General features: G+C 32.1%; 1 protein-coding gene across 1 annotated transcript in view; it reads left to right on the top strand.

The window, feature by feature from the left end:
* Positions 1-13,526, top strand: part of ALX1 (ALX homeobox 1) — a 28,860-nt gene extending 15,334 nt beyond the window's left edge. Inside the window, exon 10 of the mRNA XM_060164809.1 lies at positions 11,761-13,526. Coding sequence (XP_060020792.1) covers positions 11,761-12,081 — 321 coding nt within the window. The 3' untranslated portion in view covers positions 12,082-13,526. The remainder of the gene's footprint in view (positions 1-11,760) is intronic.
* The last annotated feature ends 1,402 nt before the right edge of the window (positions 13,527-14,928 follow it).

Raw genomic sequence — 14,928 nt, 5'->3', positions numbered from 1 at the left:
AACAATGATAAAAATCAATAGTGATGAATCCACACTACTTTTCTGTATTGGTAAGTCATTTAATGTTTGGTTACCAAAAATTCTGAAATCAAGCATCTCCCACTCCCCACTGTAGGTATTGGATAAAGTCAGGGGAAAATTCCATTTTAACTTAAAAATATATGGTTGACATTTTTTAGTTTGTTTGAAAAAAAATAATTATGCAAAAATCATGTCTCAAGACTCAGCCTAAGGAAATTTTTTTTTTATTATGTGGCTTAAAAATAGAAGTTTATAATGGGAAAAATAGGAACTGAAATAGAGCCTAACCAACTCAATGCAGTAAGACACTGAATTTGGTTACTGTTACTAATTACAGAAAAAAAATTATTAATTACAAAATGTTGGAACTAGAAAATGTTGGCGGCAGGACAGAAATAAAGAATTAGCAATTTGGCAGGGAAACAAAAGCATACACAGAAATACATCAAAACCAGAAATGGTTTACAAAATGATCTCCTTAAGCCTGCTCATAATAATAAGCCTGTGTATCATAATCTTACCTAGCATAAAGGTATATGTATATAACATATAATGTTTATTTGTGAATAGTAATTAATATTTTCTAAAATGTTCTAAATACTTTGTTTCCACTGGTCTTCATTACACTATAGTAACAACAGCTGTAACAGTAAAAATAGTAACTACCAGTTGAGGGCTTATTTTAAGCCAGGCTTCCTTCTTATAGCCATTAACTCATTGAATTTGAGCCCAAGTTTCTTGAGTTTAGGAGTCCCAGGCTTTTTATGCAACATTATGTTGGAGTCTCCCTAATCCAACACGGTGTTGAAATAGTTCAATTTTGACCCTAAAGCATCGCATTACTTTGGTAAGGAAAAATGCTTTCATTTTTTAAATTTGTAAAATAATAATATAAAACATTTTTAAAATGTAGATACTTCTTAGACTGTTTAATATATTCTTTTTCTTAAACTTACTCATCATATGTGATAGCAAACAAACAAATAAGAAAGTGAGTGCTGTGATGTCAGTAGTAATGTACTCTAAAGGTAGTATATTTTGATGTAGTGAAAAGCTGTTAGTTTTTAAAGCTCTATTTTGGGTCACAATATCAGTTGCTATTTGTCAACACTGTATAGCTAAATTAAATTACTTGATATTCTCCAACACATGATATTTTAGAAAAGAGTCTCCTTGCTTGTGCTAAGTCTGTTTCCCTCTATCCTGAATTCCCTTCCCTTCACCTAAACCATATTTCTTCCATGAAGCTTCCTCTCAATTTTCCCTCAATCAGTGCATCACTTTCTCATTGACATTGTGGTGGATTGTGTAAAATGTCTCCTACACATTTAGAATGTAAAGTATTTAAAAGATGATTCAGTTCTTATTCACATTTGTATCACCACAGTATTAAGCAAATTATGTATACACTGAGTAGATGTGAAAAAAAGTACTGGTTCACTTCACTGTTCAGGAGTACATTATAAAACAAAAACTAGTCTATTTTTAATAAAACAGATGGTTTCTGAATCTCTGATATTAACCAGCTCTGTGGTCTTAAGCAATTAACTTTTCCTCTTTGAAAAGAATAGACTAGAAAGATTTTGTAGACCCCTTGCAGCTTAATTTGTTTTTCTTGCAGAGTTGTTTGCATTTTATCAAACAAATATATGCCAGGTATTGTTTTAGGCACAGAGGTTATACAAATGATCCAGACAAAATCTCCTGCTTTGTGGACAGATTACAAACTAGATATTACAAATTCTGCAAACACTTCTTGATGCAAACTAGACCCAGAAAACCAAACCAATTAGAGACCTACATAATTTTGTCCTTGAGTTTAAGAAGCAAGCACATATCTATCAACATTAGATTCTAACTTGTTTCTAATTTATCAAAACCAAAGCTTTTTTTTTTTTTTCCCGGTACGCGGGCCTCTCACTATTGTGGCCTCTCCCATTGTGGAGCACAGGCTCTGGACGCGCAGGCTCAGCTGCCATGGCTCACGGGCACAGCCGCTCTGCGGCATGTGGGATCTTCCCCGACCAGGGCACGAACCCGTGTTCCCTGCATCGGCAGGCGGACTTTCAACCACTGTGCCACCAGGGAAGCCCAAAACCAAAGCATTTTTAAAACAATTAATTTTAGTGAATAAAATATTTTCTGTTAACTTATAAACATTTTCTAGGAGATTATAGCAGCCTTCATTCTTAAAGAAGAGCTAATTTCATACCATTAGGTTTAGTTTGGATTAAAAGTACACTAACTTTATCATTTACTAGCTGAGTAACTTTGGGTAAGTCTCCGGACTTCCTTGATCTTCAGAGTCTTTATTTGTAAGATTGAGGTATTGTTGGTGCTAGAGTTGGTGGTCTTAGTAGTGTAGATGATGATGATGATGATGGTGATGATGATGATGATGATACTTTTTCTGTTTTGGAGAGGATTAGAGTGATTTCTAAACAGTCTTTGCAGCTAAATCCTGAGATTTGGGATGGGTCATGGATTCATGTATGACTGTAGGCTGCACAATTAGGGAGTTGTGGATTCAAATCCTGGCTCTTCCACTTAATAGATTTTTAGACCTTTGGCAAATAAATTAACCTCTAGGAACATTTCTCTTCATTTATAAAGTGGTGATACAAGTTCATATGTTATTTGTGAGGATTAAACAAAATAGTTTATGCAGAGTTCTTAGGATATTGCCTAGTACATAATGAGTGCTCAATAGTCATGGTTCTATGATAGCCATTAATCATTATTAATTTTTTTCTGCAGTAGAGAGGTAGCTAAGTGGTTTGAATTTTCCCTTATGTTGTAGCATTTAAGCTCATCCAATCTGTGAGTATATTTACTATTTGGGGATCTAGAGAAAGATCAAATTCAGTTAAATACACTTTCTTCTTTAAATTAGGATGAACAAATATGGTAGCTTTGGGAAAATTTGAGTATATTCTTAATCCACCAAAATTATTTTCTCATGAAGAAAATATTTTCATCAAAAATTTCGAAAAAAGCGTTGAAGATCTTCCCACCAAAATTTTCAATGAGGTTTTACTTAGTATATATTGAGAATCATAATTAAATCTATATCTTCCAAATGCACTAAAAGACCCATGCAGTATTTTTGCTTTCTGTTGTTTAATTGATGACTTTATAAATATATGCCACTTGGAGTTTGAACATACCAAGAGTTGGATTCAAGTTATAGATAATTTGTAGTAACTGGAGTAATTTAAAAAAACAGATGAAAGCTGTATAATATTTCTAGTTTAACAAATCTACTTCAAACATTGTTATTATACAATAAAAGGAAATGTTAAAGTTTCTGTAAAATAGTGATTTGAAGATATTGTGCACCCTACTTTCTTCTCTCACAAGTATCTGTTCTAATCTTAATGTTTACCTTTGCTTAATCTAAATAAGGAATATGAAACTTGTTTTCTTTTACCACCGTGGTTTAGTGATTTAAAGGTATCTGGAGCAGGTTTGTTTTTTGTTTTTTTTCTGGAGCAGTTTTTACCTTTAGAAAAAGTATCACATTTTTATCACTATTATTTCTTTTTTTCCCAGATATTTGAAGTAAACAAAGATCCCAAGGTCTTTAAAAAATGTTAATAATATAGCTATACTTGATGCATTGTGTAATGAACAGTCTCATAGCTGTCAAACAACCAATAAGATGGTCATATATTGTGATACAATAAAACTTCCCTCATGATGAATGGAGGGACAAAAATGTTAACAGCATCACGTCAGCAGGTCATAGTGGTATTGTACAATTTCTCACTGATTATAAGCACAAATATTTAATATTATAGAAGGACATAATTTATTCAAATTAATATAATTTTTACAATGGATAAAGTTGCTAATTTAATTAAATATATGCATATATATTTTATATAAACACATATAAAGACTATTTCACATACATGTGTATGTTAAAACTAAGTTACGTGTAGTAAGAGGTAGATTTTGTTAGTATCAGGTAAAGGTGCAGCTAGACACAGACCGTGAATAATTCTTTTATTTTGTTGAAAGTACAGGTTCTTTAAAGAGGTAAAGAATATCCTCCAAAAAAAGTAAAGTGCATTCATGTTGTTGACTATGAAAGATTTATTTTTTTTAATGTAATATTCAAATTTAATGTAATTTGAAGACTTTACGTAGTCGTAATAACTTAGCTGTTTTGTTTTTGTTTTTTTTTGCTTTTAATAAGTGACCACTGTTAAAGCATTGTATTTAACTGAATTGGTCATACATATTTTATATTTTAAGAGGAAAGAATAAATCAATAAATTGAGTAGGTTACCAAAATAAGTAATAAATATGAAAATAAATTATTGAGAAGTGCCAATGTTGCTCATACATATAAAAACTACCTTATAGGAGAATAGAGAAGAACCAGGGGGGAAATTAAGCATCAAAGTCTGAGAAGTCTATGAGAACAGACTTGTGGATTAAAACCTACAGTTCAAACAATTATTGTTAGTGTGAACCTCAGGATATACTTTAATCCAGAATTTTATGTGTGCCATATTTATTAGGCCACATGTGTCTGTGGGTTTTCTTTTTTCTTTTAAATTGTGGAGCGTTAAATAGAAAAAAATTTTTGTGCAAATGCACAGTTGAATTAAAAATCACAAAAATAAAATTCAAATTATAGTTAACACAAATACAAGATGAATATAATTGATAACTTTACTCGGGATTTTAAGAATAAATTCAAATCTCGTACATGACACCATGTGGGACTCTCTAAGATTAAAAATATACTGTGTAAATACTTCAAGTGTTTGCATATTTGATTTACATTTTAAGTTAATAATTCACAAAGAAAACTTAATTTATATTATAATTTTTGTTTCTTATAATTGTAAATTTTTAATAGATGAATTGTCATTAAAAATGAATCAGCAATAGTTACCATGCATGTATTAAAATACATGAAAAATAAGGTGACAAATAGTTGGAAAATACTTCATATGATAATTGTTGCTGGATAATTATTAAAAAAATAACAAATGCTAGGTGCTATGATTTTATTCTCTCCTTAAGTGAGTTGATTTGAAAAGTTTCATTTTAAGGCATGTAGGGTGAGATTTTCTATGAATCTTTTTTTAAAAATGATCACAATTAATACAAAATTTGAGAACACATTCAACACTAAAGGAAACGAGAAATGTTCTTAACGCTTCCTCTGTCTTTGACTTGGAGCATATTTCAAATATTATTCGAATAATACAAAATTTAAATACCTTTATATGGTATCATTCTTAAAATTTTCAGACATTAACATTTCTCATGAGACTTAGTGCTTTTAATTTTTGCACTAATGAGATATATACTTTTATTTTTTCTATATAGCATTTTCTTCTCAGTTCATTAATCTCATATGACTATTATATCTAATAGTGATTTTTTTTAACAGAAAAGGCATTCTTTCTTGTTTCAAATCCCTGTATACATTTCTAAGATGAAATTTTATTTAAGAACTCAAAGTAGCAATGAATACTTAACATGTGGTCCTTTTCTGATGAATAAATAATTTCTAATCCCTTCAACTTAATAGTACCATGTGCTGAAAACATATATTTTTGGAATTTTTGAAATGTAAATTGATTCCCCCCAAATCTTAGTATTTGTATATTATCTTAAATTTTTTTCATTACAATTCCATTAATAAGAGGGCACTGATGAAAACATACCCTCATTTCTATCTCAGGTAGTACCTAAACTTGCTCAGATTGATCTTTTCACTGCGTAATTAATTCAAGTTGGGATTTTTTTTTTTTTCCAGATGCACAAAGTCTCAGTGTGTGTTATTCACTGGTAGCAAATTCACTATTTAGAAAAACACTTATACCCCTTCTCCCTGCCAGCAGCTTACTGATGTAGTTACTAGAAAAGTTAATGGGACCCTAAGTTTAGACAACAGCTAAAAATATCTACAAGTTACTAAGCATATGATTCTTTTAATATTTTATCCCTCTAAATTTTAAAGGAACAGATATGCTAATAAAGAATGTAATGGTCTCTTAAAAAATTGAACTGCTTTTGTAAACAGTGATGTTTTCATTTTTAAAAGAGACCATATAAGAAATCAGGTAAATTAAATTATATAGTGATAATGTGGTAATAAATCTATATAGTAAGTATTGAATAATATTCAGAGTAGTCAATAAATGTAAACATTCTGTCAAACAGGAAAAACCAAAGTCAACTTTCAGATTTTAATGCAAAGAAGCTATTGCTATAACATCATCACAAATACCTCTTTGTGGATCCCTGATCTCTGTCTTTTTATAGCAACCTTTTAACTCCCTCAGGGAAGTGTTGGGGCTGTGATGTGAGGGTAGTATGAGGATAGGATAATATGTGTATCGTGATGTGTGTGTGTGTCTATGTATGTGTGTACATGTAGATGTTGGTGGCTGGTAGAAGCAGTGTATATGTAGAGGAGTAAGGTTAAATAAACTTGTTTTAGTAGAAAACTAGTTGGTTTTAGAGATGCTCTAAAATTAAGGAACAGTTATTACTCATATATTCTCACATTTTTCAGTATTTCTATTAAATCCAGATTAAATTCCATTGGCTAGTGTCTCAATAAATACCACTAACAGTAGGATATAGAGCATATAAATCAGGAAACTATTTGCTTTTTTTTACACATCATGCTACTTTACAACTAAGGGAAAGACTAATAAACTTACATTAAAAGGTTTTTTAAAAGTATGAAAAATTCCCCACTACAATAAAATCAGCAAATATATTAGAAATATACACCAAATTTAGCATACTAAAATTTTCTTTACAGTTTTGGTTATATAAAGAATATGTCTGTATCAAGTTTCCATGATGAAGGTAAATGAAATTTATAATTTCCTATCCATGATTTACCCTATTCAATTCATGACATATATAGATCCACAGTGAAGAACTCTTAATATATATGTGTATACTTATATATCACCCCTCTCCTTCCTAGCCATTGCTTTTAATTCCTTGAAAGGAAAGTGAATGTTAAATGAATTTGATTTGTTTGGAAAGAGACAAAAAAATCAACTTTCCTCCAAAATTCAAAGTTATGGAATAATTAAGTTTTTACGTGATTAGAAAAACATTAAGGGGCAAACGTTCAAAGTGGAGAGTTCTAAGTCAGCTGAACTTCCATTCATGCTAATGGGAAGTAGTTGGCTAAGTTCCCTGGACAGTGCTTTGAACATACCATCAGAACTTTAAAAAATGCTGTGAACCGCATTAAAACATTGAATATTTTTAGATTATCCACTCCTTTTAAACACAAAGAAGAAAAAATGGAAAGGCAAGCAGTCTTTTTGTCTCATTTTTCTTTTCTTTTTTTTTTTAAGCACACGTGAAAAAAGGATCTGGACATAATTCAGTAATGCTGTTCCTGGTTGTAAAGCCCTTGAACATTATACAGTTAGAAGCCTACAAAAAAATTATTTGGTGTCAGTGAACTAGTCTAAAACTAGTCTAAAAAAAAAGAAAAGTAGTGATCTTATTTAGAAAAAAGTGCATTCTTTCATTCCAAAATTTAACAGCAAATACAGTATTTTTTAATAAGTCAGAGAGTAAGATTTTTGTATGACTTCTCTGTTGACAAATATATACGCAGTTTTAGACAATATGTGTCGATTCTAGCGCATCATTTTAAAATGATCACTTACAAGAATAGGATTGGTGGAGGGGTGGAGGAGGCATAGAACGAGCCCACTTGGACAGCAGTAGATTTATTAAACCACAAGCTCAAACGACTTTGTTGTTCAATCAAATATCGCCTTCAAATATTAACAGAAGTAGATGATCTAGAACAAAGATGATACCTGCTGGGTTATCCCTACAGTGATCAGACGACATCTAGATTATATTCTGTTGTCAGTGCTGGATGTTAATAAGGGTGAAGGGTGTTGACAACCTCTAGCATATCCAGAGGAACGTGACTGGAATGATACCGTCTGGAAATCATGTCATATGAGGAATCCTTAGAGGAAAGAGACTTGTGATTGTATAATAGTCACCTGATGATATTTGAAGGTTTTCCCATGTAAGAAGGATGCTACTTATTCTGTATCATTTTAAGGGACAGACATAGAAGAGATAGATAGAGAAAGATAACAGTCACTTTTTTACAGAGCTCTCCAAAAGGGAATGGAATGTTTTTTAAACAGGGTGAGCTTCTTATCACAGGAATCGAACATAATTGAAAATGTACAAGGGTTTTTTGCATTTGGAAAGAAGCTGGACTTCAATAGCGTTTCCTGATCCTAGGTGATTTTAGGAATTGCTTGTGTGTATTACTATTGCCATTATTTTAGTACAAATCCCCTCGGCCACACCCCCTGCTTAATGAATCAGAATCTCCAGGAAGATGCATCTGTGGTGGATAGTAAGTGTTTAACAGAAAAAAAAAAAAAAACCAAAAAACTGCCTAGGGAAATATAGTCAACAGGGTCCAGCTTTGTAATTTTCATGATTTCTGTTAAGATTGTGTAGTATGGTGATTCTAGCATTCAAATCAGGAAAAAAAATTTAGATATATTAGCATAAATTGTCCATAAAGCTTTGATTACATCTGCAAGATGGATCAGTCCAAATTTCATATTCTTAGAGATTTTTCCATTATTTAATAAATGTATATAAAGGGTTTTTCATATGCTGTGTTAGGCCTGGGGATGAGAAAACGGTTGTGAGCGATCATTGGGAATTTTGCTTTCAGAAAGTGGAGTCTATGAACAACCCAAAACTTAGGGTTATTAATAAGTAAATAACAATTTCAACTCATAAGACTAGTTTTTATGTCATTGTAGCATTTATAAGATTTCTTGGGTTCAGATTTGACCTCTACCATTGCAGTTATGCCATCTTGGGTGAGATTCTTAAACTCTTTGTTCTATAGTTGTACCTTTTACGAAATGGGGATAGTAAAAGCACATACCTTTTCCGATGTCAAAACGATTAGAAGTCTTCATCATGCTTTTAACATAATGCTTGACACATGGTAATTAATTGATAACTGTTAGCTATCATGAGCGTGATCTTGATCGTCATCATCAGATGTTTTAAACATCCAGAGGGAATGCTTCAGAGGAAGCAAAACCTCAGTTCACTGGGGATATTATTTTTTATGATTTGCATCTAACTTTAATATAGAAACCAACTAGATCCCCAAAGTCTAATGAAAACATGCCAGAAATTTGAAAATCAAAGAAAGGCTGGGAAGAGAGGGGTGATAGAGATCATGGAAACAGGGCATAGCAGTAAAAGCATATGACAGCATCACTACCCATGAGAATATTTGGGTATCCCCTCAAGTCCAACTAAAGTATTGCTGTTTGTAAATTGCTTTATTAATCTGTTCTGTTCAGAAGACATTTCTATATGTTGTATTTCATGAAAAGTAACTCACTTAACTTGCTTGATCATGGTCAGGTAAGAAGTTTTGATCAAAATAACAATATTTGCTCATGTCGTGGAAAGTGGAGAATTTCTTTTCATTTTATACATAGATTACTGTTAATCCTTTCAGGGGAAAAATATTTTAAATTTAAATTCATAGATTTCCTTCCTTGCTTTTACTCTCCTTATTTTTTCTTTTTGACTGAGTTGTTAAATATATTTCTATGCATTTGGAATACAAGTAGATGATTTTAATAATAAATTCTAGCAACACTGTGTATAAGTTGAGGGATCCTTTAACAAACATAAAATGTAAATAATCTTTCTCCACCACTATCTTGCCTTGCATTTATTTTTTCAAAAGTAAGCAAGCAAGTTCACTTTCATTTCCTGAAAGCCCTTTTGTCAGACATATGACTGTGGTTTTTGCAGTGTAGCACAATGTTTGATTGAATGTCAGAGGAAAATCACCCAGATCAAGTTAGAAGAGCTAGTTTGACAGACTAATGACATTAACAGCCCCTCCTGTTGGTTTGAGATACATAACTCAGCAGTCACTGGCACCAATCATCATACTTTGGCTAAAGTGGGATACATAAAGTGAGCCAAAATGAAAACAGCATAGCCCATGACGATTTAAGGATTGATAATGTATGCAAATCGTGATGGACAGCTAGCTAGATAGCTAGCTAGATGTCTATAGGTATCTCTCACAGATTTGACATATTTAAAGCAGCTTAGAAAATATTTCTATAAAGAACTATTAAACAATACTAAAATGAGCATCTTGCCAACCACTGAAGCACCACCTAAGGGATAATATTTGTTGTTCAGTTTAGAACTGGTTGTGATCCTTTCTAAGTGACAGAGTAACATCTCTACAGTGTAATCTAGAAGTTTCATCAACATATTTTTGGCTATTAATTGAAAATAAGTTGTCTTAAAAAATATGGCTTCAGCTTGGGTGTTGTAAGACTATAGCAGAGGCTATATGTAGCAGACTGAAATTTCTATGTAAAAATAAATATGAGAAAACAGTTCTTGTATATGTGTGGAAATAATTGATGATTCCATTCTAATTATGATTTTAAAAGAGAAAAGAAAGTCAGATGGGATAAACATATATATTGTTGTTGTGTTCTAGTCTAAATCCATTGTAATAATACTGTATAAGGCATGTAATTTTTAAATTTCGTTTTCTAAGGCTGCATCTCTCTGCCATGCTATACCAAGCAACATTTTCCTTTTTTCCCAGCTCCTGCCGTTTATCAGGATTTTCTCTGTGCTTCTCAGTCATGCATGTGATCACTTTTGTTTTGCCCTTCTTTAAATAGCTAGTTTAATATACCTCCTATTTAAAATTCATAGTATACAAATTCTACTTAATGTTTCTTTTACATGCTAGTAACTTTAGAGAAATTTGTATTTGCTGATAATATTGCACTGAAATGTTTCCTGTAGAGATTTAGTGAGATGAGATGTGAATTTCTTGGGCACAAATGATAACCCAGTTTTCAATCTTATATAAGATGTTATCTAGTACTTTATTTATATTCATATGATATTTTTGCTAATACTTGCATATTTTTCTCAATTGTGCTTTCATTATTGGGTAATAGTCAAGTTTTAGAATTCTAAATCTGTTCTACATGTCATACTTATGCTGCAACCTCACCATATCATATATAAATCATAGAATAAATGTTTAAAATATGTGTATAATTGTCCTTTTCACAGAGCTATGTATTCAAGACTATAGGATATGAAAAACAATGAAACAATGAACATTTTCCAAAATGAGTTTGATCAAAAATATCTCTGAAGAACAAACAGCCTCGTATCAGCATTGGTTTCCAGCACAAACTACCACATCAAGAGTCCAGATGTGGAATTTAAAAAAACAAACGCAATTGTGTAATTTTGTTTAGAAAGATGAAAACTATATTTAAACTTAAAACCATATTCTTAACCACTTTTCTAAGCACATGAATTGGTCAGGAATCATGACTAAATCTTCCAGATTTCATTTTAAAAATCATGACTATAAAAAGAATACTCGAGATTGACATGTTTTGAGAGTATTTTATGTGGTCAAATATGTGGGTTTTGGTGATCCATTCCAGTATAACAAACTAGAAGAATCTTTCAAATAACTATTTTTCAGTAATTGCTTGATGTACTCAGAATGAAATTACAGACCACCCAACAGGAGCAAACAACTGAACAACTAACAAAAAAATGAACAGCTAACAAAACTTCGTAAATACAGTTTCACAAAAGTAAGGGAACAAAAGTGAGAACGTGTAAATGTAATATTTGTTGTTTTATATATTCCAGATTCAGAACAATCTGTGGGCAGGAAATGCAAGTGGTGGTTCTGTGGTCACTTCATGCATGTTGCCACGTGACACTTCCTCCTGTATGACACCTTACTCTCACTCGCCTCGGACAGATTCCAGTTACACAGGGTTTTCAAACCACCAGAACCAGTTCAGCCATGTGCCCCTCAACAATTTTTTCACTGACTCTCTTCTTACCGGGGCTACCAATGGACATGCATTTGAAACAAAGCCAGAGTTTGAAAGGAGGTCCTCCAGTATCGCAGTTCTTCGAATGAAAGCCAAGGAGCACACTGCCAATATTTCATGGGCCATGTAACATACAGTACTCTTTTCTTTTTCTCTTAATGGCAAAGTAAAACATTCTTATTTCTCATATTTAAAGGATACCACAATAAGCTGCTGTGTGTGGAATTGCTAAAGGTCAAGATATACAGTGAGACCAGCTTAAATGAATAGTTGTTATTATTTAACATTAAAATCTAAGAATGAACCTCTGAAAAGACTAAATAGGTTTACCATGCACCCGTCTCCACAAACTCTGTTTTAGTAGTAAGATTTTTTTTCTATTGTACGAGTCAATGAAATATGATCATGCAGCTTCTGAAAAGAATAAATGTATTAAACAAATTCCTCTGTTATAGATTGATTTATGTTAGTTCTGTATAACAAGAAATCCCTTGTAAAATAATACCTGAAAAAGGAGGAAATGCACTGGGGAAAATGTCAAGATACCAAAGCTGTCAGGTAAATATTGAAGCAGGGTGTTTGGGGGAGTTAACTGGCGTTTCTCCCTCTCTGGCTCCAAGACACAATGGGCATATCCTCTGTTGCTGAGAATTTATCTACAGGCCTTGAAGATTTTTTTACCTCTACATGTTTTGGTGAATTTCCACTCCGTGAAAAAAGGACTCTTCGGAAATGACCAGCATTTGCATGAAATATTCGGGCATCGTTTCCTGAAACCATGTGGCTAAAGGTGATAACTGAAATATCCTGGTGTGATTTAAAATACAGTCACAAGAACAGTTTGTATAAATGCCATCTTTTTAATGAAAAAGCCAGCACGGACTCAGCAATTAATTATCACACACAAGAGAAAAAGAAAGTTACAAAACCCGCTGTTGCTTTTAAACTAAAATTGTCAATTAAACTGTACACACAAACATCTAATAAATACACTCAAAGAAATATTTTCAGTTAAAGGAGCAGCAGTTGGAATCTGTATTTATTTCATGAGTATGTGCAAGTGCACGTGTGTGTGTTTGTTTTTTGACATAGAAGCTGTAAGCATTTTTTGCTACTGTGGTTTTGCACAGGGAATTAAAATGTCAGAAGGCTCTCTAAAATTTCTGGTGGAAAAGAAGAGAAGAAAAATACATTGCATCTGGAAAATTGCTAACCCCTTTGATTTACTTCTCCTCCCTTTCCCCTGTCACATTCCAGGCTTTTTCAGATGAGTGAAATGTCAACCTCCTTGAAAGACTCTTAAGTTCATAAAGGCAAAGTAAATTAATTGAAATGAAAATGGCTTCCATGGCTTGGATCAGAGCACGATCTGCTCTTTGTACTCACTTAGAATCTTCCTTGTGGTTCCTACAACCTTTAGGGATATGCTTGGAAGCCCTAAAGGCTGAAGGGCAAGAATAAATGAATTTTTAAAATTAAATTTCAGAAAAAGTACTTAAATCCAGTAAGTGTCTGTTTCTAGTGGGAAAATATTTACAGCAGTTAGACATCTTCTGTAATAAAATTTTAAATCAAGCAGATGATGGAGATGAGTGATGTCCTAAACAAACATTCTTTGACTTCATAATAACTCTGTTCTTTATTACTTTTGTGTTCTCTCTTTTTCGTTTTGTTCCCAAGACAAACTTGTTCCACTTTGGCCCTGAGAACTATGCTTACATGCAGGAGCTTTTGTCAAAGGATTGTTTAGGCAGCTGTTAAATATCCTTCATGTTTTAGAAGAGAATGACTTCTTTTAATACACCCATATATCTGGTCAGTAGGAATTTGTGAACTAAAACTTAGAACTAAAATGTGAGATTTTTTTTTTCAAAAATTTCCCCAATCAGTGGTATCCATGTTCATTTTCTTCTGCTTTCATAATTGAAATTTTAGTGTCCCTTGCCTAATAACTTATATTTTTTAAATGAGAGACAAAACTCATTTTTGAATCAAGTTTGAATTTCACTTCCTTATTTTTTCCTTCTCTAAATGTTTTCCTCATTAATTCTAATAATTAGTTGGAGCTTCTGTAACTCAATTCTTTTCAGTGTAAATAACATCTTTTTAATTGAAGTTCTACGTCTTCAATGCTTTGTATAAATTTAATTCAATCAGCACATTTTTTTTTTTTTGACACCTACAGTGTGTGAAGTACTATTTGGGATAATAAAAAAACTAATGGAACCATGGTTCTTGCCCTTGATGAGTTCACAGTCTTCCTGGACAGACACATGCCTAAAGTTTGCACCCTCAACCGTGCTTCTCATTTTATGAAGGTAGTAAGAATTGCACGAATTTTCTTGTGTTAACATTCTGACCTTTGTTTTTATTGGCTGAAAATTTTATTACACATTTAAGTGACTAAAATATAACAAAAATGAACTTCTGATGTAGTAGGATAAGATAAAGCTAAAACAAAAAGTGCATAGATGCACTTCCTGAATTTTCTCTTGCTCTTTCTGAACTTAGGTTAACAAAGTTTTATATACTAGAATTCGTAACACTCACAAAAATGTTGAATGTACATACTTAAAGGAAAAACTAAGGAGCATTTCGTTTACTTTTATTTTGGTTCATTATTGACAGTATTGAAACTGGGTATTTTGGTTCATTAAGTAGTTGATCCACTTGGACATTTGTTCCTGTAACAATTTCATCCTCTATTTGCCCCTTCCACACTTCTCTTGCACAGATGGTTTAATAGATGATTCTTATACTCTTTTTCTTCCTGAGTGAGTTGGTTAAGGTTTGGACCTTATGATAAGAAAGAAATTTAATGGAGTATTAGCTAAAGTATGCAGTTTCTTTCATAAACATAAAATTAAATTTCAGAAAATGGTTTGTGAAATTCTGAAAATATTTATTTATGGACATTAAATACTGATTATTTTCTTCTTATGTAACGTTTTATGAAAGCAGAGAAATAAAGCCACTG

This window comes from Lagenorhynchus albirostris, chromosome 11, assembly GCF_949774975.1.
Source record: "Lagenorhynchus albirostris chromosome 11, mLagAlb1.1, whole genome shotgun sequence".
In the NCBI taxonomy this organism is placed as follows: domain Eukaryota; kingdom Metazoa; phylum Chordata; class Mammalia; order Artiodactyla; family Delphinidae; genus Lagenorhynchus; species Lagenorhynchus albirostris.
This window is presented reverse-complemented; position numbering and strand designations above follow the sequence as displayed.